Source organism: Malus sylvestris, chromosome 11 (assembly GCF_916048215.2).
Source record: "Malus sylvestris chromosome 11, drMalSylv7.2, whole genome shotgun sequence".
Lineage (NCBI taxonomy): Eukaryota > Viridiplantae > Streptophyta > Magnoliopsida > Rosales > Rosaceae > Malus > Malus sylvestris.
Genome location: NC_062270.1, coordinates 1,534,199 through 1,561,398, shown reverse-complemented (window position 1 = coordinate 1,561,398; position 27,200 = coordinate 1,534,199). Strand labels below are relative to the sequence as shown.

The 27,200-nt window shown below is 35.8% G+C and overlaps 4 protein-coding genes across 4 annotated transcripts in view; all 4 read left to right on the top strand.

Annotated features, from left to right (window-relative positions):
• Positions 1-1,615: 1,615 nt before the first annotated feature.
• LOC126589192 (receptor-like protein 3) lies at positions 1,616-3,594 on the top strand. The gene has a single exon (XM_050254398.1). It carries the CDS (start codon positions 1,789-1,791, stop codon positions 3,592-3,594), a length of 1,806 nt encoding a protein of 601 aa, XP_050110355.1. The 5' UTR covers positions 1,616-1,788.
• Positions 3,595-15,008: 11,414 nt separating this feature from the next.
• LOC126590627 (uncharacterized) lies at positions 15,009-16,225 on the top strand. Its single transcript, XM_050256110.1, has 6 exons — positions 15,009-15,155; positions 15,289-15,375; positions 15,515-15,554; positions 15,647-15,700; positions 15,780-15,836; positions 15,922-16,225. The coding sequence occupies exons 2-6, from the start codon at positions 15,296-15,298 to the stop codon at positions 15,979-15,981; spliced, it is 291 nt and encodes a 96-aa protein (XP_050112067.1). The 5' UTR covers positions 15,009-15,155; positions 15,289-15,295; the 3' UTR covers positions 15,982-16,225.
• Positions 16,226-25,308: 9,083 nt separating this feature from the next.
• The window catches only part of LOC126589003 (receptor-like protein 3), a 30,392-nt gene continuing 28,500 nt past the window's right edge, over positions 25,309-27,200 (top strand). The window contains exons 1-2 of the mRNA XM_050254177.1: positions 25,309-25,362; positions 27,107-27,126. Coding sequence (XP_050110134.1) covers positions 25,309-25,362; positions 27,107-27,126 — 74 coding nt within the window. The remainder of the gene's footprint in view (positions 25,363-27,106; positions 27,127-27,200) is intronic.
• LOC126590628 (receptor-like protein 3) overlaps positions 27,123-27,200 on the top strand; it is a 70,384-nt gene continuing 70,306 nt past the window's right edge. Inside the window, exon 1 of the mRNA XM_050256111.1 lies at positions 27,123-27,152. The gene's annotated coding sequence lies outside the window, so the exon portion shown is untranslated. The remainder of the gene's footprint in view (positions 27,153-27,200) is intronic.

Sequence of the window (27,200 nt, the reverse complement as noted above, 5' to 3'; positions counted from 1 at the left end):
AACTAATTACTATGTGTAATTATGTTATTTTGTTTGGGTAATAATGTTAGGGAGATCAAATTTCTAAACCAAATGATGTGGATGTTGATGATTGAATTATTAGTTAAGTATTGATTAATGTGCTTATTTTCTATTGGTGACACATCATTTGGTTTGCAAATTTAATTTAAAATTTTGGTCTCCCTAGTATTATCTTTATATATATATATATATATATATATATATATATATATATATATAAACATACAATTGATGGTCAAAGAGAAAAAATCGAGCACGTTGCCTTGACTTATAAGAGCATCTCCAATGGAAGTCCCTATTTTTGGGACTCCCACCCCCACTTTTGAGTACTCATTTAAGGATTTAACGGGAATCTTTGTGTCCATAATTTGAAGTTTTTATGATTTTACGTGATAATTTGATTAGGTGCACATTTTTTGCTTATATTAACCTTTTAAAATTAATTAAAATTAAAAGCATTAAAAACACTAAAATCTTCAATCAAGATTGTGGGCACTGTTTTCCATTGAAGGTGCACATTTTTTTATTTATGTTAACCATTTTTTAATGGGAGCATTTTTGCTCACCACTCTAAACTTTGGTGTATGCTCATCATACATCTAATTATCTGCCACGTGTCATTTCACTTAACCTTGGTTTATTTTTTTTCAAAATTGAAAAAATAACATTTAGTCTGAAAGTTAATTAGAGCTATGTGAAAGGACACATGACAAATCACTAGGTGTATGGTGAGCATAAATCATAATTATGGTGGTGAGCAAAAATGCACCCGTTTCTAATTAATTAAAAGCATTAAATGCTTCAATAAAGATTGTTGACCCCGTTTTCCACTCAAGATTGCCCCTATACAATCCTTATATGTGAGGACATACACTATATATTCGGTGGGTCTCTATACTTTAGGGACTCACTTTCCGCTTCATTGGAGATTCATTTTGTCCTATGTTTATTTTATACCCAATTTACACTGCGGTTGTCCCTATTTAGAGGACTCTACTAGAAATGGCTCTAAGTCCCTTTCATGTAATGGTACTTGTATGCTGTTAAATCATGGAGGACTCACCAATTAATTAAGGGGTGTGATATTCACACACCTCATTTTACTTTTCACACATCCTTCTAATTTTCAGCCGTCGGATCAGATGAATTGAAGAAAATCAACGGATAGAAATTAACAAGGGGTGTATAAGAAGTAAAATAGGGTGTGTGGATAGCACACCCCTTAATTAATTAATGATCATCTCACTTCTACTTTTTATTCTTAACTGTATAATTATTCATCTATTAGTTCGTAACTCTCCTTTTTAGTCATCAATATATGATCGAAATATTGTCGTTATTAAAAAAAATCGGTCATTTCTCCTATCAAATCTCAAAAACTGATCATTTCTACTAATTTTCCTAAATTTTTTACCAAACAATCATTTTTCAAAGCGAAAGTGATTTTAGCTCTTCCCAAAAGTACGACCCCAAAGTCAACGTAAATGTTCTAATACGTTGCTGCCAACCCATGATTAGACCCTCCATTAGCGACGTCCCATGTTGTGCAGGTTTGTTTCTTTTCTCTATAAGTGGAAAGAAAAGACTTCAAAATTCAAACATTGCGCACAAGAATTCAAACCATCACCTAATTACCTTCTTCCCTTTGTTAATTTCTACCTCCCTTGCTCCAAACAAAGGAGTGTATATATACACCCGAAACGACGTGATCAATATAATTCCAGTATAGCCATAGCGAAAAACGTCAAGCCGGAAGCTAGTCGCGTAATGCCTTATGAAGTCCTCTCCCTGTTTTTTGTGTTGTCCACTTTCATTTCTACAAACCATGCTTGCAAGGAGGCAGATCACAACTCTCTTTTGTCATCCTTCGATACATCTTCTTCTTGTTTAAATTGGTCTTCCACTGATTGTTGTCACTGGGAAGGCATCGCTTGTGATGTCGATGGTAGGGTAACACATGTTTCGTTGCCCTCTAAGAGGCTCCAAGGAAGCGTTTCTCGCACTCTTGGAAGCCTAACGCATCTTTCGCACCTCAATCTCTCCCACAATCGGCTTTCCGGTCCTCTGGAAGCTGGACTCTTCTTGTCCTTGAGTCGGCTTGGAATCCTTGATTTGAGCTATAACCTTCTCTCCGGAGAATTACCTTTGTTTCTATCATCTAGTTACATTCAAATAGTGGATTTGTCGAACAATCAATTCAACGGTACAATTCCTTCTTCATTCCTCCAGCATGCCTGGAATTTGAGCAGTTTGAATGTCAGCAAAAATCATTTTACAGGCCAAATACCTTCCCCTATCTGTCTTCATTCCTCTCCAGTTAGAGTCATCGATTTCTCCAACAACGATTTCAATGGTTCAATTCCTCTTGGACTAGGAAACTGTTCGAAATTGCAAATCTTTCGTGCGGGCTTCAACACTCTCTCTGGAACGCTTCCTAGTGATCTCTACAAAGCTCAGGCTCTTCATGAAATTTCGTTACCTTCCAATCAGCTTTTCGGTCGCATTAGTGACAACATTGTCAATCTCACCAGCCTCACAATCCTAGAGATTTACTTCAATCATTTGAGTGGCGCACTTCCTCTCCACATTGGGAAGCTCTCCAAATTAAAACGCATGCTCCTTCATTTCAACAATCTGGAAGGTCCTCTGCCCCCATCCTTGATGAATTGCACAAACCTTATTGAACTCAATCTTGGTTTCAACAGATTGGATGGAAATATCTCGGAGCTAAATTTTTCCAAACTTGATCAACTTATCAAACTTGATCTCCTGAGGAATTACTTCTTCGGCGTCCTACCAAAAAGCCTTTACTCATGCAAGTACCTAAAAGCAGTTCGCCTGAGTATTAATGATCTGGAGGGACAAATACAACCTGAGATTGTTTCGTTGAAATACCTATCCTTCCTTTCGCTTGGTAGGAACAGACTTACCAATGTCACCAGTGCTATACATATATTGATGCGTTTGGAAAGTCTCAGGGTGGTCGCACTTTCAAATAGTTTTCTAGGTGAAGAACTGCCAGATGGTGATGCAATGATTGGTTCTGGGTTTCAAAATCTCCGCCTTTTTAGCTTGTCAGACTGCCAACTTAGAGGATATATTCCTGTGTGGATGTCAAAGCTCAAGAAACTCAAAGTCCTTGATTTGTCTTCTAACAGACTCACAGGCTCAATACCTCCTTGGTTGGGAAGTCTTCCTAATCTTTTCTTCATAAACTTGGCAAACAACTCACTTTCGGGGGGAATTCCAAAGGAGCTTTTCTCACTACAAGCTCTTATATCCGAGAAGCCTTCCGCTCAGACAGATAGTGGTGATGTCGAACTACCTGTCTACACGTGTCGCACGAATACATCTGACGCATCTCTGCAGTACAACTATCTGTCCAACTTGCCACCAGCTATTGGCATCCGAAATAACAGTCTAAGTGGCAACATTCCCATTGAGATAGGGCGGTTGCAAAACCTTCACGAGCTGGATCTCAGCAATAACAACATCGTTGGCAGCATTCCGGACCAGGTATCTAAGCTCACATTTGGAAGAACTGAGGAGGATAGGATGTTTGGTGCTGGATAGAGTTTTACGACGACAGTTTATGTTTTGTTCGGTTTGAGTATGGAGCTTTTTGCAACGTAGTGCGAAATTTTTCTACAGGTCACACTAGTTGATAGAGGAGTAATGTGAACTGGTATTCAAAAGATTGAATATACGACATGATAAATTGTGCACCCTTAAGAAATTACTGCTTGCTTATCGAGACAATAAATGTGTGATCGATATCGCGGGCTGCCGACTGTGGTATCGATAACTTATTTGTTAGGTTCGTTAAGCAAGTGGGCAGGAAAACCCATCTATGGCAGTTACGGATTCACTATTGTTGGGGCTCGACTCAAAGACACACATGTTCTCGAAGTACATGACAATCGTATACTTGGGTGAAAACCACTTTCATCTTTCAGTTTTGATTTTCAATATAAGTATTTTAACTTCCTTTACTTTACTTATTTGTTTTTGGCATTGCAAATGTTTTTTTTTGGGGGGGGGGGGGGGGAGTACTTCAGTTTTTAGTTTTAAGTTTAGCACGAATTTTCGACCTATATGTTAGTACATGTCTATTTTGACGTTATCGTATTTTATGTACTTACTATTGACCTTAAGCTATTATATGTTTTCGACTTTATATCTTATTAAAGTATGTTCTCTACTTTTACACTGTTGGAGAAGAAAGCAAGAGTTTGGAGACATGATAGAGGATTTTGCAACCCGCTCGCGACAATGTGGCATATTCTCTTTGATGCACCCACTCTGACTTGATTTCTCTTTATACATATATTCTTCTTCCTATTTTCAAGTCTTTCAGTGAGTATGTTATTTTAAATTTCGGGACGAAAATTTATTTAAGGAGGGTAGATTGTAACAACTCGTCCCGATAAAAGGGGGTATTTTCGTGAAATTGCACATTGGGCTAGATCTTTTTCTTTTAAAAATTATTTTTGGGTCTTAATTGGTGAGCCCAAGGGGCCCACCCCCTGTTTTGTCCCCAGTTCCCTTCCCATTTTCCTTCTTTTTCTGATTTTTATAACACACACTCTCTTTATCTTATCTCTCCTTCTCGACAACTTTCTCCGTTCCTCTCCGATACACCCCTACACCCACACTCAGTTACACATGCACACCCTAGGACCCTCCTAAGCAAGAACTCAAACCCAGGACAGGTCCGTATGCTATTAGTTTTCATAAAACTTTGGGGGTTAGTATGTTGATAACTGTTTTAATATATATATATATATATATATATATATATATATATATATATATATATATATATATATATATCAACTTGGTCCACTCATGTTTGTTTTGCACCTTCTTCAGGACTTAGAATCGAGGCATACAATCCCGACGTCAAGGCACTTCCGCATCGGCATCTTCGAGTCCTCTTGGTGTAGGACCCACTCATTTGCTTATTCAATTTTATATTCTTCCTTTTAGTGTTCTAGTTAAATTGTATGTTCTGAACACGTTCGTCAATTGCATTTCATTGTATTTAAATTTATAACTCCTAATTACTTCTTGTTCTAATGCATGTTAAATGGTTTTCGTCACCCTCGGGTGTCAGTCAGCGCGTGCCTACCCTAGTGTACGGAGAAAATCAGGGTCGGGGTGTGTCAAATTGGTATTAGAACGTGGTTTGTTCGGAGCATACTTAGGATCTTCTGTTACTGTAGTAGTGTGTTAGTCATAACATCATTTGGATGCCACGACTTCCAGATTTGTTGTCATTTGGCACAGTTGTGCAACCCTTATCACGCTATGAATTGTCACATCCTATTGAAGAAGAAGAAACTTGTGTCGGGATTGTGCCTTATTGGTGCCTCATTGGTTCGTTGGATGACTTTCAACATCGAAATCTTGGGAAACAGAAAAATCTTAATGGTAAGAATTGGTTAAGACCAACTGGAGTTCTGAATTGGTGATGTACTCTGTGACATGCGTTCCCTAGGAATGGCGGGCAGTCACATCTATGTGAAAATTACTCGAAACTTTCAAAGTGCGTGTTAGAGAAAACGAGTAAGCACTAGTTGTGACGAAGTTTAGTAAGTGGTAGTTGGTGGGATCGAATCAAAGTTCTCGGACTCGTTCCCACTGAGGATATTCGTGTGAATCTTTAGAATGAATCTTTGGTAATTGTTTTATCAATAACTTTCTTGATTACTCCAACAACGAAGTTAAGTTCCTTTACCTTTGACCGTCAACTTTACACCAAATTCTTCTAGTGTTGACTTCGTTTACATTAATTGCTTTCTAGGGAACTCCTCGGTAGCAGACGCTACTCTCACCCATTTCCAAAAAGGAGTTGCAATTCTTGTTGTTGTTGTGGTTGGACTTGGATGATGAAGATCCAGTCTTGTTTGGATAAATAGACTTCTTGACCTTCACCTGGGTCTAGTACTCGACGGAAACCCTAGCTCCTTATCCACGTACTTTTTGGTAGAGGTGAACTTAGTCTCTTGCTTGTAGCCCAACTGATCAGTGCTCTTGTCCACTAACTGTTCGGCCTTGTAATTTTTAGTGTAATGGCTTAAGACTCTACCATAGTCATCATTGTACGAAGATCGAGCTTTACTCTGAACTTCTCTAGACTCATTGAGCTTTGGTTTGCTCAAGGGCATCACTTTAAGGTAGTAGATTGTGCCACTGCATGCATACGTAGGCTGGTTGTATCTTCATTCTTTGTCATTCTATGTGTTCAAAGGTCCTATGTTTAATTTTTGAACTTTAAATTAGCTTTCACAAAGTACCCTTGGTCTTGTACTTTAGATTTGATGGACTTGTTTTGACCCCCAAATTCTTGAGTGTTCCTTTAGCCTTCTCGACATGGTTTCTTGCTCAATCAGTAAGGAATTCATGATCAATCGACCGGCGACAGCGTGCACCCAGTTCATATTGTTTCGGACAGGAACGGTAGGAGCATAATCTATTCACAAGCTCACCACACTTACCAGAAAGAGTTCTTTGTAGGTGTGAGATTTTAGTCGTCTTTGGTAAGAGATGGATGAAGGTTTTAGTACAAAAGGTCAGCAGATTGTATCACCATCTTGCTATAATTTATGGGCAGCACGTCGTTTCTTTTCCAACAATATGTGTTTGTCTCAACGTATATTTTCAATGCTTCACTCTTGGACCCTTTTGTTTGTGAGTACGTGGTTGTTAGAACACTTCTAGCAAATATGTTGGTGCACTCTGGAATAGCACCACAGCGCGGTTGAGGCGAGAATCGAATGATCTTTACACTTCTCTCGAAAGGTGTGTGCTCTTTTGGGATTTTCAGGTTGATTACTTGCGAGTCCTTCTTCTTTCCACCAACATTAACCTTGTTTGACTAGAAATCTGCAAATTGTTTTTTTTTTTTTGCAACGATAATTTATAAATGAAGACTAAAAAATAGACAGTTTCAATCATTAAAAGTCGATGTAGAGTGATACCTCCAACTAGTCTCCATTTAAAAAAAACGACGCTTTTGTTTTCTGTTTTAGCCACTTGAGTTTTAGATTGACTGTTTCTATTGTGATTCGTATCATATCATGACGCTTTCAATAAAGCATCTTACCCAATAAAAAAAAAACTCCATTAATTTCCTTTGATCATGACTTAAGTAAACCATTGAGTCCAATCTGCTAAGAAGAACAAAATCAACTTCGATAAGTTGGCACGTCAATGTCCAAAATTTCAAGCATTCTTTGTCATGATGATTATACTCTGCAATTTAGAAGTCAAGACACAGAAAGAAAAAAAATATATAGTAGTGAAATAGGTCACGCATGGTAGATTTACCCTACTTTATATTAAGTAATTATTGCCCTTAATTGTATTATTTATTTTTATACAAGCGATATTTAGAGAGAAAAAATCAAACATGTAACCTTACACGCTGTTAAATGATAGAGAATTCATTAATAAATTAACTAATTAATGATCATCTCACTTCTACTTATTCTTAACAATATAATTATTTATCTATTAGTTCATAACTCTCAATAGAATTTCCTTAACCTGACCATTTTAAAGTGCTTTAAACTCTTCCAAAAGCACGAGCCCAGAGTCAAGGTAAACCTAATACGTTGCCAAACCATGATTAGACCCTCCATTAGTGACGTCTCATTTCACTTATATATGGCGTGGTTACGAAACCAGACCGGAATGGGAAGAAACGGAATTTCACTTTTCTCAAAGCTTTTACCAAGCTTCAATCCCTCAAAGCTTTTACCAAGCTTCAAAGGAATCAGAAAATAGGTGAGCCAAGGTTCACCTAAAATTAGTAATTAAAATTTTAAATTATTCATAATTGGATTACGTAGATGGAGATGATATTTGGACTCTGGGGTGAAAGCTCTATCCAAACAAACTTTTTTACCTGAAATACCCACACATTTTTTACTTGTAAGCGCAAGTGATTAAGAATATTTACCTTTGCACTTGAGTCTGAGATTCGATTATCCTCTTCTTCACTATTGCTTCTATCCAAAAAGGAAAAAAAATAATTGTAATCTGAACGCATTTGGCCACTTTGAAGTCAGTGTAAGTGACTCTTTGAAGTCTTTTGTTTGCTGTTTACTCCTAAAGCCTAAAGTCAAACCAAACCACTTCAAATCCATAGACTAACACATAAAAGATCTTTACACGATTGAAGATATTGGGAAATAGCAGACAAAACCACATAACATACATACATAGTACATATAAGCCCTTTATCCAAAGCGATTCCTATTTTTGGGTGAAAATAGGACTAGTTGTAGGGCCCACTTTTAGTTGAAATTTAATGATCCGAACGGTCTATTTTGTAGTCTTGATTCATGAATCATCTTTACAAAAATTCAATTTAATCCTAAATCATTTGTCTATTCAATTATCATGAAGAAATTTCATTGTTTCTGATAGAACAAAGTTTTCATCAATTTTTTTGAACTCAATTAAACGTCTCAAATATTTTCGATTTAGCTAATATTTTGCAAGGATGATTTATGAGATCCAACTTGAAACATAGACAGTTCGGAGCATTGAAGTTCGATGTGTTGTGGGTCCCACAACTAATCCCCATTTAAAAAAAAATGAAAATCTCTTCCCTTAAAAGCCTTATATGTATATATATAATCCATAGAGAAGCTTGTAAGATGAAACTTAACAATGTTCATAGGTAGCTGTCATGGCTTCCTGAAGACGTATATACTGCAGTAACTGCACAAGTTGATGCACATTTGATGTATATGTATTTTTTGTTGTTCAAAGATGTATATGTATATAGTGGCGAAGCCAGGATTTGCCGAGGGGAGGGGCTAAATTCAAAAAAGTGCAAAGTTCAATCGAAACGGTTGCCTTCACATTGGAGAGGGCAAAGTTTTGAATCAATATTCATAATAGAAAACAGTCTATCCACCAAATCGGTTGTAAGCGGTAAGATCAAAGGCATGTAAGAAGCTTAAATTGGTAAGAATTAGATTCTAAAAAACATTAGGCGCTAGTCAGGCAGCGGACTGGGGCCTACCAATTAGGCGCTTAGGCGAGATTTAGGTAGGAACCTAGATGGATTTAAATGTCTTTTATTGTAAAATAAGCATTACACGATATTTACATTATTTTAAAAAAATTAATACAACATTTATAGATAATGTGAGAGTTTAAGATAAATACGCTGGGTTTTAAAAAGAGGGAAAAAAATACATACAAGAATAATAAATAAATAAAAGAAAAGAGAAGAGAAAAATGGGTTAACAACCCACAAAAAAATGTGTTGTCATAATTTAAATTTAGATCATTGATTAAGTTGATTCTTTTTTAAACGTTTGATTTGGATTTAATTTGTCAACATAAGTCTAGCGATATACGACTTGTTGGTGATTGAACTATGTAAAAAGTAGTTATGCTCATTTATAAGTGTGTTTACGCTAAAAGCCTAAAAGTGCATTCATTAGTTTATTCAATATCTAAATGCTTCTTCGTGAAAGACTTCCTGAAGAATAATCTGACAAAAAGCACTTCGAGAACTTAGAAAGATGTAAATTTTTATGGCAGATGTAACTAAAAGTGCTCTTTAGCCATTCCAATGGCATTGCCCAACAGGTCCATCCATACATACATGCATAAAAAAAAGGAAAACTTTGGGGGATGAAGCCGAGAGGTAATGGGGACAAGTGGTCCTCCCATCATATTTTAATATTTGTTTTTCAAATTAAGCCCAAATGCCCAAACACACCGTTTCACTTATTTTAATATTAATTTTTTTTTTTCAAGTTTTCCCTTCCCTGCGCAGCCATGAAGAACTGCTGTAGTTGTAGCAATTGTGAGCTGCAATCCGGCGAAACCAGAGGTGCTATGGGGCAGCAAACCATGATTTCTGGGCATGTTTTCCTGTGAGAGGAGGGGCGGACCCCTCCCGGGCCTTAACAGCTTCGCCGCTGCACGCGCAGCGTTTGTGCAGCTGCAGCAAAAAACATGGCTTCATTTCCGGCGAGAGGAGGGGCGGGTACTCGCTCCTGGGCTTCATTTCCGGCGAGGGGAGTGGCGGCCACCACTCCTCACCCTCACGTGGCTTCGCCACTGTATGTATATGTGTATACGAATGATGCTTGCGATCCAAGCGAATGCAGCGCTCTCACGACCTTCTCTCCGTCTTCTCCTCGATTGAATTGGACTACTACCTCAGTTGATTGCTGCCAGTGGGAAGGCATCACCTGTGAACAAAATGCTCCATTAATTTCCCTTGATGTTGCCTTAAGTAAACCACCGTGTCCATTCTGCTGAGAAGAAAAAAGATCAATTTAGACAAGTGGGCATGTCCCAAAACTTCAAGCATTCTTCTTTCTTCGTCTTATTTATTATATCTTTGCAATTTCAACGTCAAGACGAAGAAAAACAAATACAGTAGTGAAATAAGTCACACATGGTGGGCCCACGCCATTCTGTATTAACTAATTACTACACGTAATTGTGTTAATTTTTTTGGTAATGTTAGAATAATCAAATTTTGAAATCAAATTTTATAAACCAAATGATGTGGATGTTGATGATTGAATTATTACTTAAGTGTTGATTAACGTGCTTATTTCATACTGATGACACATCAGTTGATTTGCAAATTTTGATTTTCCTGGTATTATCCTTTTTTTTATATACAACCGATGTTTAGAGAGAAAAAATCATGCACGTAACCTTGCCTTTTAAATCATGGAGAGCTCACTAATTAATGAATTAAAAATCATCTCACTTCTACTTTTTATTCTTAATTGTTAGGGAGTTAGCATCTTAATCATCTATTGAATGCGATCTTTGTAACCACTTTCCGTTATGTAATTTATTTGTATTTTATTTTGTTATAAGTTCTTTGTAACAACTTTCCGTTATGTAATTTATGTTGCCATTAGTATAGGATGGAGATGGGAAAAAACTCGTGTATAAATCTTGTACTCATGTACATTTGATGTCAAGAACGCATTCACGTGGGTGATCAATCCGACAAATTGATGTTAAGAACGCGTTCCTACACGGTTATTTGTCTGAGGAAGTTTTTATGCGCCAGCCCCCTGGCTTTATTGATCCTTTTCGACCACATCATGTTTGCCGGCTTCATACGGCTATTTATCCCCTCGCGCGTGGTTTCATAGGTTTAGCACTTTTCTTCTTCTTGTTGGTTTTGTACAAAATCGCTCTAATTCCCCCATGTTTGTGTACACGACATTGTGCTCACAGGTAGTAATTTGTCCCATATTTCCGCTTTCATTCACACTCTTGGTGTGGAATTTGATGTTAAAGACTTGGGCACCCTCAATTATTTCCTTGGTATTGAAGTGTTTCATTTGTCTGAATCAGTTACACTCAAAATAAATATACTATTGACCTCCTCAAGAAAGTAATCTTCTAGAATGCAAGCCAATTTTGACTCCGATGGCCTCCGGATTTCTAATTCTCGCACTGATGGCAAGCCCCTTGCTAATCCTACACCTTATTGACAACTTGTCGGTCCTCTTCAATATCTCATGATTACTCGTCCAAACATAGCCTATGTTGTTCAACATTTTTCACAGTTCATGAGTTCTCCTTGTGATACACATTTGAGGTTGTCAAATGTATTCTTCGTTACCTGAAAGGCGCATTTGGTCATGGTTTACTTCAATGTTCTACGGAATCATCTCTCCTTGTTGCTTACTTGGATGCCGATTGGGCAAGGTGTCCTGACACTCGTCGATCCACTACCAGCTACTGTGTTTTCTTGGGTCCTAACCTCGTTTCTTGGAGTGCTAAGAAACAACGTACAATCCTCCGCTCTAGTGATGAGGCCGAATATTGTGCCCTTCCATATGCTTGTGCTGACACTATTTCGATCCAAGGCATTTTACGAGAAATTCAATTTCCTCTTTCTACACCAGTTCTTCTTATTTCTGACAATCTTTCTACCACTTACATGGAAGCCAATCCGGTCTTTCATTCTCAAACCAAACATATTGGTATTGATTATCATTTTGTCCAAGAACGAATTGCAACTGGTAGTTATCGCGTTCAGTTTATTCCTTTCACACAGCAACTTGCGAATGTCTTCATCGGCTAATTTTCAAACTTGTCTACCCACCGGCGTCAAGTTTGGGAGGGAGTGTTAGGAAGTTACCATCTTAATCATCTCTAATATTAGAAAGCCAGAAGCACACTTTGGTGTCTCAAGGCTTCACAAAAAAAAATTGGACTGAAAAGCCCCTTAAACAAAAAAAAATTAGAACTGACCGAATTTGATACATGAAAACACACAGGGGCAATTTTGTAAAAAAAATATAAATCTAAAATTCATTTTATTAGAAGCAAAAAATAAAAAAAAATTAAAAAGGGGAAGACGTGTATTAAATCTCACTAGAAAAGGGGGCAACCCCACTCCTCCTCCATTATTATTATCCCATATAAATGTATAAAAAATTTAAAATTTTATTTTATTGGGAAAAAATGAAAAGAAAAAAACAACAAATAAAAAAGGACGGATACTTCAAATAAAAAATAAAACGTGGACGCTAAAAAATTGCACCCAACATTCAACAAAAAGCAAAGTTTCTATCAAACTGAACTAGGGGTGGGTTCAAAAAACCGAACCGAACGAAAAAACCGAACCGAATTCTTTTGGTTCGGTTTCGGTTTTAGTGATCTAAAAACCGAACCGAACCGAATTAATTAAATTATTATTTTTATTTAATTATTTATTTTGGGTATTATTTTCTAAACCCAATTTGTAAGTTAAAATGTGCTAAACCCAATGTGTTGCCAAACTTTAAGCTCAAAATATTAAAAAAAGGCCTATAAAAACTCTAAACCCTAACCTATTATTTCTCCCCCATATAAGGTTTCGGAACCAAACCTCCTCCTGAAGTACCACATCTATCTCCATAGCACTGTCTACTTCTGCCCCAGCTTTCTTTTCCAAATCTAACATGTAACAGAATCCATTAACATTTATTTCGGGTAGAGTACTCGCGTAATTTGTGATGGAAAAGAATCCAACACACACTAAATAAATCCACCCATGCATTACTTTTACTAATCAAGTTGTCAACATACAGTTACAAGTAAACAACCCTGATCCTTGAACAACATCATACAATTTAACTTAAAAAAGAATTTAACTTATCAGAAACTGTATTGGAAGCAAAACATGGTAATTAAAAAAATCATGATAATTATCCTCTAAAAGTTAGCAATTATGAAGAGCAGTTAGAAAACAAGAAGGAGAGTTTGGTGTCTCAAGGCTTCATCAAAAACATTTGGACAAAAAAACCCCCCAAACAAAAAAAATCAAAACTGGCCGAAAATAGTAGAAACAAATTCGCAAGGGTAATTTTGTCATAAAAATAAAATAAAAACTGAAATGATAAAAAAAAAACTGGATTAATGCCACATGGGTTAAGCTGTAAAGAGAAGAAGTTTTGTGGAAAAAGAGACAAATGGTAAATACAAACAGTTAAAACCGGATGAATTTCACTCCACTCCATTTGCACGGTGCACTTGCCACCTATAATTCCGGATGATTTTCTCTCTTAATAATAAAAAATCAATAAAATAATTAAAATAATTAAAAACACCACGTTTATAAGATTGAGGATCGTCTCCAGATACCTCATTCAAATAAAACAGTAAATTCAAAATTTGTTTTATTTGGAAAAAAAAAAAAGCCCGTGCCTCCTCTATTTTATGAGGGAGAGAATCCTACTTATCCTATCATTCTTCTCTCCTTGAATTTCTTTTATTTAATCAATTTCAACTCCCGATAGATCAAAATTTCCATCCACTACCAAACAGTAACTCCCCATATTCAGTTACTTGCAGTTTACAAATTTCACTTCAATACCTTTCATATGCTCATCCAAGGAAAAATTTTCTAAGCGGCAAATGAACAAGATGTTCAAAATGGTGTCATCAGTTCCAAATTCAAAGAGAACCATGAACAACTGTAGAAACAAAAACTACCCACGTACCAGAAGATAAATGCAAAAATGATATTGCGTTCAACAATGGTGAGTGTGTTAGAACCATGAACAACCGTAGAAACAAAAACTACCCACTCCTCTTCTATTTTCGGAGAAAATATTAATCTAACAAAATTATATTTAAAAAAAAATATCTAAGAAATTTAAAAATGAGATAAAAAGAATTAATATCCACAAAATTATATATAGATATATACGAAACAACGTGGGAGAAAGAAAGGGGTAGAGGTTGCCGTGAGTTTTCAAAAAGGAGTGTAATTCGCCCACTACAAACGCTAACTTCCCAGTTCGTAAAATCCCATTTTTTCCGTTTCTACTCATTTTCCCATATCCAAATTCAAATGTTCTAATTTTCCCCTCAGTTATGTAACTGCTATCAAGAGTTGTTGCTTGGTATTACAGACTCTCACACTCCAACGTGGGATAAAACGGGTTTAAGCAATGTTCGAGTCATCATTCTTCTTTTTTTTCAAATTTTTCGCTTTTTTTGCTTTGCCATTCTTCTGTCTCTCCCTCTCCCTCTCTCCAGGCGTAAAAAGGGAATTAATCTGGGTGTAAGCTTCTTTCTTTTCACTTCCACGGGTTTTCGCCTTTGAAACGTATATGCTATAGCTTTTGTGGTTAAAATCTTGGTGCTTTTTATTTCAATTTTCTTATTCTTTCTCTCTCCTTTTTGCTATAGGGTCAAGACGATTCTATTAGGCTCCAAAGTTCAAAGGTTTGAGTAACTTTGGGTAAATCTCAATCTAAATTTACCTTTTCAGTTTTTAGGTTTTTTTTACGGTTTATCTTTTAGGTGATGAATTTGATGCGGTCTACTACAGCTTTCAGGATGTATATATGAGTTTGTATTTAGTATTTCTAAGTCAATTTTAGTTTTTTAAACTTCTTCCTTTGAAATTTCCATTGTGTGATTTTTAAATTTTGGTTAGATTATGAGTTTCAATTTTGATTATCTTGATGTCCTATACGTGTGCTATGGAAATTAAAAAAATTATTTGTTTTCATTCTCAGGATATTTACAAGAACACCCACAAAAAAATGGAGAAGGAACTACCTATTGATAAGATCACAAACAGACGTGTCTCTATTTTTACACCTGGGTGGGAGATATCTGTCGGAGTAAAAACTACTGATCTAAGCCAACTGATTCTCAAAGAGTGGAAAAAAAAGAAGCATGAGCAATATGTATTCTAAATTCTTTATTAAATTTGTTACAAAAAATTCTAACATTATATGTACCTTCAATATATAGGTGGCGCATGAAAAAGGCTGTAGAAGAATTAAAACCTTCAACAACTCCTCGCATCATACGAATTTGGAATAAAGTCCAACAAATTAGGTACAACACCATTTCTTACCTATTTATTTTTAATGGCATTGTCTATATCATTCTACAAATTAATTATCTCAAATTATAAAATAAAAAAAAAATCTACAAATTAATTATCTCGAATTATAAAAAAAAATTATGGGTGCAGGAAAAAGATTAATAGTGACCAAACAACTTTTCTAAATACGGTAAGTATTCTCTTATTTTCATACGGAAGTATACTGGAAATTCAAATTGCATTCAATTTTCAAATAGAAATAAAATTGCATTTTTTTGTCAGTTTTACAAGCATCGCACCTGTCGCAAAGTACAAAGGTTGAAGTACAAGATTAAGGTAACATTTCTTACTATTTAATTTTGTAAACATGATTACAATTTGTTACCTCAAATTTGACAAATTATTTATCTTTCAGTATTCTAAAAGTATCTGGAGTAAAAGTATTGCCATCAGAAAATTGTCAAAGTTAAAGGTATTTAGGTTAAATTGCTTACAACCTTTATATTTGGGATTGTGCATTATAGTTAGAATTCTTATTTTATCATCATTACTTGCAGATTAACCATGAAAATCTAAAGCATCAAGTGCAAGCAAATGGGTGGCAAGCATGGCTTTGATTTCACACGTATCTGATGCCAATGTATTTCTGTTTGGAAGTAATCCGTCTATATTTTCAAGCATGGAAGAACCATTGGTGTTGCTGTGAACGTACACAACTAAATCTCATGGCCTGCACAGCCTGCACTTGCAGAGAACCATTTGCACAATTATTGCCTTATATGTTGTTCATTTCTGTGATAGAACCCATTTTATTCCTGTTCTTTGTAATTCATATCATTTGATGTCTTAGAGATCAATGTGTTTGTGGACAGACGTTGTCTAAATTTATTCATTAAAACCCAATTTAACTTCAAAATTGTAGTTTTCCTACATGAATCTTTCTTTGTGAATTTTGGTAATGCAAGTTACGCAACAGATAAAAGGAATAAGTTGATTTTCATTTTTTCATATCTTTGCAGAACCAAAGAAGAAAAATACAGAAATCAGGTTGTTCAAAATTTAAATTAATGTTGTTTTTTGCTTTAATAGTTTTAGTTAGCCTTTTAATTTGTTTGTTTACATTTAAAGCTATAATTAGATACTCAATTTGATTTCTTATTCGCATGGGAAGAAGGATCAATGAAATTGGCAGTGCTCCAATTAATCCAACCAGTTCTCTTCAGTTTTGCTTCTTCATTGTTTATACAAATAGATGGTGATGAATTTTAGGGTGAAAATTATTTTCAGAAAAAATTCTTTTCCTAAAATCGAAATTTTTATTGGGTTAGCAATTCATGTTTTCAATTTGCATTCTCTCTCCATTTTCAGTTTTAATCACATATTTGCATTCAATTAATTTTTAAATAATTTTTACGCAATTCTTTGGAGATGATTGAAAATAATGAGAAATTGTTATGATGGACACACACCCACAATTTATAAAATAACCACTTAAGAAATATAAGAATATTTAAAATAACACATTTGTGGGGCGCGTAGCGCCCGTGATGCAAAAATGCCTCTCGCACGCACGTTAGTGCGTGCAAAGAGGCTAGTCTATTGAATGCGATCGTTGTAACCACTTTTCTTTATGTAATTTATTTGTATTTTATTTTGTTATAAGTTCTTTGTAACCACTTTCCATTATGTAATTTATTTGTAATTTATGTTGACATTAGTATAGGATGGTGATGGGAAAAAAACTCGTGTAAATCTTGTACTCATGTACATTTGATTATTAAGGAAAAACCCATTCTACATTAACTATATAATTATTCATCTATTAGTTTATAACTCTCTTTTTCAGTCATCAGTATTTAGGCATCAGTATATGATTAATAGATCGTCATTACTAAAAAAATTAATCATTTCTCCTGTCAAATCTCAAAAAACTGATCTTTTAAAAAAAAAAATTCCAAACAATCATTTTCAAAACTAAATTTGTTTTATCATCTAGTTACATTCAAATAGTGGATTTGTCGAACAATCAATTCAATGCTACAATTCCTTCTTCATTCCTCCAGCATGCCTGGAATTTGAGCAGTTTGAATTGTCACGTCCCAATCCTAACATATGTTGAAAATCGACACGTGACAAGGAAAATAATGTTCGTTGAATACGGTATAAGTTACAGTATGAAATACTTTAACTGATAACCCAAATTAATGTGAAGGTGGCTAAGTTCTCCACAAAATATTTACAATTATGTACATCCCAAAAAAAAAAGCATAATCTTAGCTTTACTAGGAACAAGTATGAGGTGCTCAAAAGAAAGTCCCAAAAGATAAAGTACAAGAGTGAAACAAGGGTAACCTAACGCTCAAAGTCTCTGATAACGACACTACTACCCCACCTACACAACTCTCGGAGTCTACACAAACATGTCACCTATACGATCAGTGCCTATACCATCGGAATGGTGCACCAGGCAAACAACAACCTGGATAAGTTGCGAAGTTTAGGAGAGTGACAATAATATCAAGTATGTGATAATAATGCTAATGCCAACCATCAAACACAGTTTACATATCTTGAATATAAATCATTCATAATAATTCAATACAAACTTTTGCAAACCCCGAAGGAGTCACCCAGACATCCAACGGTTCATCTAAAACCAATCACAACATCTCACAACCATCTTCTCATACAACACATTGAAAAGTAGAGTTAAAGCGACACAGTTTGGCCGAAGCCTACACCTTTGAAGCCATCTCAATTCAAATTCAATCAATTCTAAGGTGAGTAAGATTCCGGACCTTCACTCAACGAAATCGTGAAATAAGAGAGATTCTGGAACATCTCTCAATAGAATCCAAGTGAATACGATTCCAGACCCTCACTCAACGGAATCGCCAAGTACAATACATAACAACTACATGAAACCCAAGTTAGATACAATTCCGGAACATCACTCAACGGAATCGTGAAATAAGAGGGATTCCAGAACATCTCTCAACGGAATCCAAGTGAATACGATTCCGGACCCTCACTCAACGGAATCTCCGGAATCGCAGAAGACCAACAATCAGAATGTACGGCAGCTCAAAGAAATAAGACAAGCACATGCTACTTAATTTAAAAAAACTCAACAAAGGAAGAAGATTAGGCACCATTACTAAATTTAGAACCAATCACCGAAGCGGAAGATGAAACCATATCAAAGCAACGAATTCCCATCATAATGGTTAACGGTCATTACTAGTCCTCACATTAATCTCAACCTGTCAATCATACAAATCAAACCACATTTCCAATATACATGCCACACCCCATTTCATAAACTTAATTTGAGGTCGAAGTATTGGAATAACAATTCAATAGAACATATTCATAAAACCAATTCATTTCCACACAGGATCATAATTATGACAACCAGGTAATTTAACAATATCACATATATTACAGTCACTCACTTGTAGTCCGTGCTAATGTACCCTAGCACGATAGTCAAGGCATCACGTTCTTGTCATCGCCTAACAAAGCACAAGTCCACATTTAGATTTCCTTCAATAAATCACATACTCAAGCATTCTCATATGTCTCCCACAACAACATTTAATGAGGAATTGAACCATCATTCTAATGTAGAGTCCATGATCTTACGTCATTTGCTTCGTAAAATCAAATCACTATATTTTCACTTATAAGTCCCTAAGGTCCTTAAACAATAACTACAATAGCCTATTAAAATCTTGTCTCACTTCACTGATAAGATTGTCAATTAATAGAATAATCAAGTGGCAGACCTTATCGATAAAATATACAATCAACAGCATTTTCATAAATCGAATGTCACACACTAGAAAATGTGACTTTCTTAAAAAATTATCAAATTTTACAGGAATAAAGATTTCAACAAGTAGAGTAAACTTTATACCTGTGACCGAGTCCAATTTGGCCAGAAAGGCCCTCAAATTGGCTCCCACCCAACGAAACCCTAAAGTGGGTGTCCCTAAATTCGGCTTCCTTGGCGCTCTAACGCCCCAACTACCAGTTGGGTCTTGTCCTTGGGTCCAAGGGAAGTGGATTAAAGGTGATGGTGAATGGTGATACTCTCCGGAATGATAATTCGTCTCCTATGGAGTTCTACATGAAATAGACCTTAAAAACCCTTAATTTTTGGTAGAGAGGGAAGGACGAAGGTAGAGCAAGTTGCAGGTGAAGGAGGTAGGAAAATCAACTGGAAAAATGGAGGAATTGGCCTGAATTGGCTGGTTTGAATTTTGGTTGGTGGACTCACGGTTTCATGAAATATGGAGGTGGGGAAGATATGTGGCGTTTCTTTTCTTTCTTTTTTTTTCCAAATAGTTCATTTCATGCCCTTTTAATAAAAATCTGGCAGGTTCCCTCTTCTTTTTTATTTTTATTTTATTTTTATTTATTTTTTTACTAACTTAACTCTTAACCCATGTTTCCCACAAACTATATTTCACAACTTCAAATGTTCGTAACTATATCGTTATAATTCGGACTCGCAAACGGCTTTCGCCTATGCGTTCGTGGGTTCGAGATTTATTTAAAAACACTAGTTGTAACTTCGAAATGTCAACGAAAGATAAAGATTGATTATGAAACTTCCAACTCGATAACTAATCAATTACTAAACTTATAATTAGTTGAATCAAAATTAACTAATAAAGATAACGTAATTGCGAATACGAATTTAAATTACGAAATACGTAATAAATGGTGAAATTCCGGAGATGGAATTTCACATGAATGTCAGCAATAATCATTTTACAGGCCAAATACCATCCTCTATCTGTCTTCGTTCCTCCTCGCTTAGAGTCTTGGATTTCTCCCACAATAATTTCAGCAGCCCAATTCCTCCAGGACTGGGAAACTGTTCCGAGTTGGAAGTCTTTCGTGCTGGCGACAGTACTCTCTCAGGGTCCCTTCCTGCTGATATCTATAATGCTCAGGCACTTCAAGAAATTTAATTATCTACCAATGGGCTTGTCGGACCCATCAGTAAGAATGTTGGTAAGCTCTCCAAATTAAAGCTCATGCGCCTTCAATACAACAATCTCGAAGGTCATCTGCCCCCATCTTTGATGAATTGCACAAACCTTGTTGAAATAAATTTGGGATTCAACCGTTTTAGTGGGAATATCTTTGCGCTCAATTTCTCTAAGCTTACTCAACTTAGTAAACTAGATTGTGTAAGTAATAATCTCATTGGTACCTGGCCAATAAGCCTCTACTCATGCAAGTCCCTAAAAGCACTTCGACTGGCTGCAAATGATTTCGAGGGCCAAATCCAACCGGAGATTCTTCAACTTGACCTTCCTCTCGCTTGGTAATAGCAGACGCACCAATGTCACGGGGGCAATGAAGACACTGACGGGTTTCAAAAGTCTCAAGGTGCTCCTTCTTGTAAAAAAATTTTAAGGTGAAGAAATCCCAGATGGGGATATAACTGTCGATTCCGGGTTACAAAATCTGCGTGTTTTCAGTTTATTTAGTTGTCATATGACGGGGCACATACCTGCATGGATTTCAAAGCTCAGGAAACTGGAAGTCCTGGACTTGTCTTTTAACAGACTCACTAGCACAATACCTGGTTGGTTGGGGACCCTTCTGCATCTTTTCTTTTTGTTGTTGAATTACAACTTGATTTCGGGTGATTTTCCTGTTGTGCGGAAGCGTCAAATATGAAACCAATAAACTACAACGGCAAAATATGACAAGACAAATAATCCAAAAGACACAAGGATTTATACTGGTTCGGCGTAAGCCTACGTCCAGTTCCAAGACGGCGAGGAAATTCCACTAATATCAAAAGGAGATTACAAATAGAGTTTTAACTCTCAAACCCAAATCTCACATACACCCAATAACTCTCACTCTCACAAAGAACAAATGGAGAAGATGGAAACATATACCAAATTCCTTCTCTCCCAAAAGCCACAAAATGTAGCACAAATATCTTTGATTGAGTGATTACTAACAAAAGGGGATTACAAACAAAATGGAAGGATAGATAACAGCAACCCTTCTCTTTCTTCTCTCTAATCTGTCGTTCCCACTCTCTCTTTTCCAAAGGCATAACCAAATGCCTTAATATAAACAAAAGGCCACCTTTCTTTGCTTTTGTAAAAGCCACAAATCAAGGGCTAGACATCATAATGATGTCCCCCTTTTCCTTATTCTATTTTATTAGCCGAAATGTATTTTGGCGTGTTGTCCACTTGGTCACAAATCTAACAATCTCCACCTTGACCAAGTTCCGAAAGCATCACAGAGAATCGAATCAACAATCACCATAAGCACCCAAAGTACAAACTAAAGACAACAGAAACTAAATCAAATTCCCCAAACTTACCAGTGCTCATAACAATTTCCACCTCGACTCAAATTGTACCAAAGCCAACGAAAGTGAACATTTCTCTACCGTCTTCTCCAAATTTGCAAACCATAAGTGCCTTGATCAAAACAAAAGGTGATTCAAACGAAGAACTGAAATTCTTCAATATCGCCAATAAAAGATCAAGCACACCATACCAAAGTTGGACACACAACAAACTCCACCTGCTCACAAACACCATGGTCTTAAACTGCACCAATAGACTCATTCACATAGCATGACACATTCTCCAAGTCAAAACTGATTACAAATTTGGCAACAAGGTCTCACATACCACATACAAAAATATGCCCTTCACTCAAGTTTACCATCATCACATGAGCACCAACAGGACAACCAAAATTTCAAATTCAAATAATCAGCAGGAGATCCAAAACCATACCTCAACTGGAGTCTTCAAAAAAACTAATTGCAGATGATGGAGACCAACAGACCAAATAGCAATGGCAAACAAATCCAACCAAATGTCCATAGACCAAAGTTAGAAAGCATATAACTTGCCTTCTACAAGAGGGTTCCACACAAATGTTCCGCATTAGGTGTCTCCAAAATAGTGTGGTGTCTCACTATCCAAACTTGCAGAACTTAACAAATTGGCCCTCATTGAATTAAACTTTACCAAAAAAAGCAAAACCATACCAATATCCAAAACAATAAAAACACCGATGAAGAGCAACTGACATAACACAAACATACATAGAGGCTACTAAGCAACTTTCTCAAATCATAACAAAGAATCCTTACAAACTCTTAAATTTCCATATGTAGCAAAGAGATTTAAGAGTACCCACAACACCAGATTCCCTTTTTTTTTTTTTTTAATTTCAAATCTGGTGTAGCCAACTGTCATCATAGAACAAAGTCGAAGTCGTCATCGACGACATTCGCACTCGCACCAGCATTATCTTTCAATTTTGGGCAATCAACTTTCCAATGCCCTTCCTTGCGACAATAGTTGCATGTGTTGTTTCTGGTCTTAGACTTCGATCTCAAATTTCCTTTATTACTACCTGAACCATATTCCCTATCTCTGCCTCTTGCTATAAAAGCCTCAGAATGAGAATCATTCAAGTTTCCAAATACTTTGTTCTTTAACTCTCTTGAATTCAAAGCGGCTTTTACATTCTCCATACAAATAGAATCTCTCCCATATAACAAAGTTTCAACAAAATTCGCATACGAAGGAGGTAAAGAACACAACAAAATCAAAGATTGATCCTCATCATCAATTTTATTATCCATACTTTTCAAATCCATAATAACCTTATTAAACTCATCAAGATGGTTTTGAATAGGTGTACCTTCAGTCATACGGAGAGTGTACAAACGTTGCTTCAAATACAAACGATTGGTGAGGGATTTGGTCATGTATATACTCTCCAACTTAAGCCACAAACCAGCTGCAGTAGTTTCATTTTCCATCTCACGAAGAACTTCATCAGATAGTGATAACATAATTGCACTATGTGCTCGATTCAAAGTGTCTTCTTTTTCTTCAGCAGACCAATCTTGTGGCAAGGCCTCCACACTCTGTAGCGCCTTAAGCAACCCTTGTTGAACTAGCACAGCTCGCATCTTAACCCGCCACAGGCTAAAATCATTCCTCCCATTGAATTTTTCAATATCATATTTCACCGACATATTCGAAGGTTTCATAGACATATTAGTACAAAGCCCCAAGTCGAAACCCAGAGCTTTGATACCACTTGTTGTGTGGAAGCGTCAAATATGAAACCAATAAACTACAACGGCAAAATATGACAAGACAAATAATCCAAAAGACACAAGGATTTATACTGGTTCGGCGTAAGCCTACGTCCAGTTCCGAGACGGCGAGGAAATTCCACTAATATCAAAAGGAGATTACAAATAGAGTTTTAACTTTCAAACCCAAATCTCACATACACCCAATAGCTCTCACTCTCACAAAGAACAAATGGAGAAGATGGAAACACATATACCAAATTCCTTCTCTCCCAAAAGCCACAAAATGTAGCACAAATATCTTTGATTGAGTGATTACTAACAAAAAGGGATTACAAACAAAATGGAAGGATAGATAACAGCAACCCTTATCTTTCTTCTCTCTAATCTGCCGTTCCCACTCTCTCTTTTCCAAAGGCATAACCAAATGCCTTAATATAAACAAAAGGCCACCTTTCTTTGCTTTTGTAAAAGCCACAAATCAAGGGCTAGACATCATAATGATGTCCCCCTTTTCCTTATTCTATTTTATTAACCGAAAGGTATTTTGGCTTGTTGTCCACTTGGTCACAAATCCAACATTTCCAAAGGAACTTTGCAGACTACAAGCGTTAGTATCGCAAAAGGCTGTGAATGAAACAGACCATTGTTCTCTAGAGTTGCCCCTCTACTTTCAACGCGGTAATAATGTAACTGATCTGGCTTCACAGTACAAGTATCTGCCCAACATGCCAAGACTTAATTAAACCATTGAGAATCAACTTAGAGAAGTGGCCATGTGTCCATTTGCAAAATTATTGTGGCTTGGCTTTTGAAGTCAAGAAAAAGACTTACATATAATTGTGAAACAAATCAACATGGCAGGCCATCTAAGTACTAGTACTACTGTATTGATCGGTAATTGCTTTTTGTTTAGGTAAATAAATTCATTGAAAAATCAACAAATTACGAATGCTGAGTGAAATAGTTGTTGATATGATTTTACAATTAATTCTAATCAGAATTGACTAATCCAGTTGAAACGGTTGTTGTCATCTGATGGTTAAATTTTCTAAGTTCTCTTCTTAATTTGGAAAACTTTTTTCTTACTTGTTTGATAATCATTTCAATTTTCAAAAAAGTTAAATAAAAAAAGTAATTAAAAAATGCCAAATTTTGAAGGAAATTGACAATCGCACACAAATTTAGCTATTTGCATACTTCTGTTTAATTATAGTCATAAACTCAGTTTGGTTTATTCAATCTAATAGCTAGAAATAGCCACTTAATAATACGGTTTAGTGGTAGCAATACTGTGATTCAAATTCGCTTTTGGCGAGAATCGAACCTAAAACGTTTTACTTACAAGTGAAAAGAAATACAACTAAACTATAGTACTAAGTGACAATTCACCCCCATTTAGAAAACTCAAAAAAATTTAACTATCACTTTTCATTTTTTGAAAACTAAAAACAGTTACCAAATATATATTAAGTTTTATTTTTTAATAAAAATGAAAATTGAAACTGAAAACGAAATTATCATTGAGTGGCTCCTACTTACATTATGCACGAATTTCCTTAACTTGATTGCATCTAAAAACCTGTCTAGTGATTACAAGTATTGTGGGATTCATTGTCAAAGTATGTAAAACCTTATTTTTTACCAAAAAAAAAAAAAAAATTAGGTAAACCTTCAAATGTGAACTATTTTCACTCACTACTAGTGATTTTTCAGTCTACATATTGTGTACATGAAAGCAAAGACTTCACATTTCAAATATTGTGGACAAATATCTAAACCCACCTTCCTTTTTAAACCTATCTTTTAGTGAAAACTACAGCGATACGACATGGCTCACTATCTCTTAGCGCAAGATTTGAAAACCCTAATTGAAGCATATCTCGTTGGTGTGCCTTTTATGCTACGCATTATTCAATAGTATAGGAGTTTTAATTGTTATATTTGATTTTTGCAACTATTTACATTTTTATTTTCAACCTCATCCAACCATGTCTCACATCCAAAACCTAGAAAACCTAGGTTCATTAGTAGTGGCTCACTAGATTGTCTCTTCCTTTTTTGGGACAATATTTGTTAAAACGCTAAAGTTTCAAGTTAACCCAACTATATATTGGTTTGCACATGTGGTCAATGTTTGAAGAATAGTGAGCCAATAAACCGTCTCTAAAACCTCAATTGAAGCATGCCGTGCATCAAAAAGTTAAAAACCTCGGTTGGGGCACTAGATTATCTTTACCCGAATTGAAACAATGAATTTAAAACGCTAAAGTCGCGGGTTGGCTCAACTATTGGTTTGCACATGTGATCAGTATTTTGTTTGATTAGTAGTAAGCTGATGCCTTGTCTCTAAAGTCATCAAAGTTGGAAAGGAATAATCCAAAAACCTTGTATGGACCCTCTCGTGCAATTGATGCTTTGAAGTCTATCTACATTTTCTACACTTATTTCTCAAGTATGTAATGGATCTTAGCGACGACTAACTTCCTTGGCATCATTCCTGACCAGATTCCAGCCTCACCAACTTGGAGAGACAATTCCCACCTCTCAGGAAATCATACATCCGACAAAATCCTAGTGTCACTATCGGAGTCTTCGTCCAAGGCCTCAATGCACTGCCGTGGAGGGTAAGACTTCACCTCAATGCACTGCCGTTGAGAACAATCCGATACTTCACGGGTCCCCGCTTTCGAATTAGTGCAAGTAGTAATACAACTAAGAATATGGAAGATGGATGTGAAAATTGTAAATGTCGAGACTAAATCTTTACATTAAGTAAATTAGATTAATCTTCATATTGTCAATTGGTTGTACGGTGAAACCTCAATTTTTTTTCAATAAATTTATTAGTCTTTGCACCTAGAAGTCTCCATAATTTACAGTTATTTCACATCACAATATTCCTTTTTCCCAAAAAATAAAAAAACAAAAATAAACAATTGTGGGACAACTCAAGTGGTAGGGTACTTACCTCCACTCAGTTAAAAAAAGTTCGAATATCGCTCGTCTTCACCTAAAACAAAAACCTGAAAATGTAAATAGACATGAAATTCGATGAATTTTCGCTCACTGATTTATGCAAAAACAAACAGAGACAGAGCCTCAAAGAAAAGCAGAGTCGTCCTTTCTAATTTTGGTGTTTCCTTTAATTCTAAGAAAGCTACAGTAAAACCAAAAAGATTAAAGGATCTTTCAACGACTTTGAAGTCGTCGCCTTATCGCCAATAATTTACGGTTATTGAATGCGATCGTTGTAACCACTTTCCGTTATGTAATTTATTTGTAATTTATATTGTCATTAGTATAGGATGGTGATGGAGAAAAACTCGTGTATGTACTCATGTACATTTGATTATTAAGGAAAAACCCTTTCTACATTAACTATATAATTATTCATTTATTAGTTCATAACTCCTTTTTTTAATCATCAGTATATGATTGATATATCAACTTTACTAAAAAAATTAATCATTTCTCCTGTCAAATCTCAAAAAACTGACATTTTCAAAAAGTTTACCAAACAATCATTTTCAAAACCAAAATTTGTTTTTGCTCTTCCAAAAAGCACGACGCCAAAGTCCATGTAAACCTTCTAATACGTTGAGGCCAAGTTACCAACCCTCCATTAGCGACGTCCCATTTTCTGCAGGTTTGTTTCTTTTCTATATAAGGAGTGTATATATACCCCCGAAACGATGTGAGCAATATAATTCCAGTGCAGAC

Coding starts and splice junctions, on each gene's coding strand:
- LOC126589192 (XM_050254398.1), top strand. CDS start 1,789: ATGCCTTATGAAGTCCTCTCCCTGTTTTTTGTGTTGTCCACTTTCATT.
- LOC126590627 (XM_050256110.1), top strand. CDS start 15,296: ATGAAAAAGGCTGTAGAAGAATTAAAACCTTCAACAACTCCTCGCATC. Junction 15,376..15,514: donor AATAAAGTCCAACAAATTAG/GTACAACACCAT, acceptor TTATGGGTGCAG/GAAAAAGATTAATAGTGACC. Junction 15,701..15,779: donor GGTTGAAGTACAAGATTAAG/GTAACATTTCTT, acceptor TTTATCTTTCAG/TATTCTAAAAGTATCTGGAG.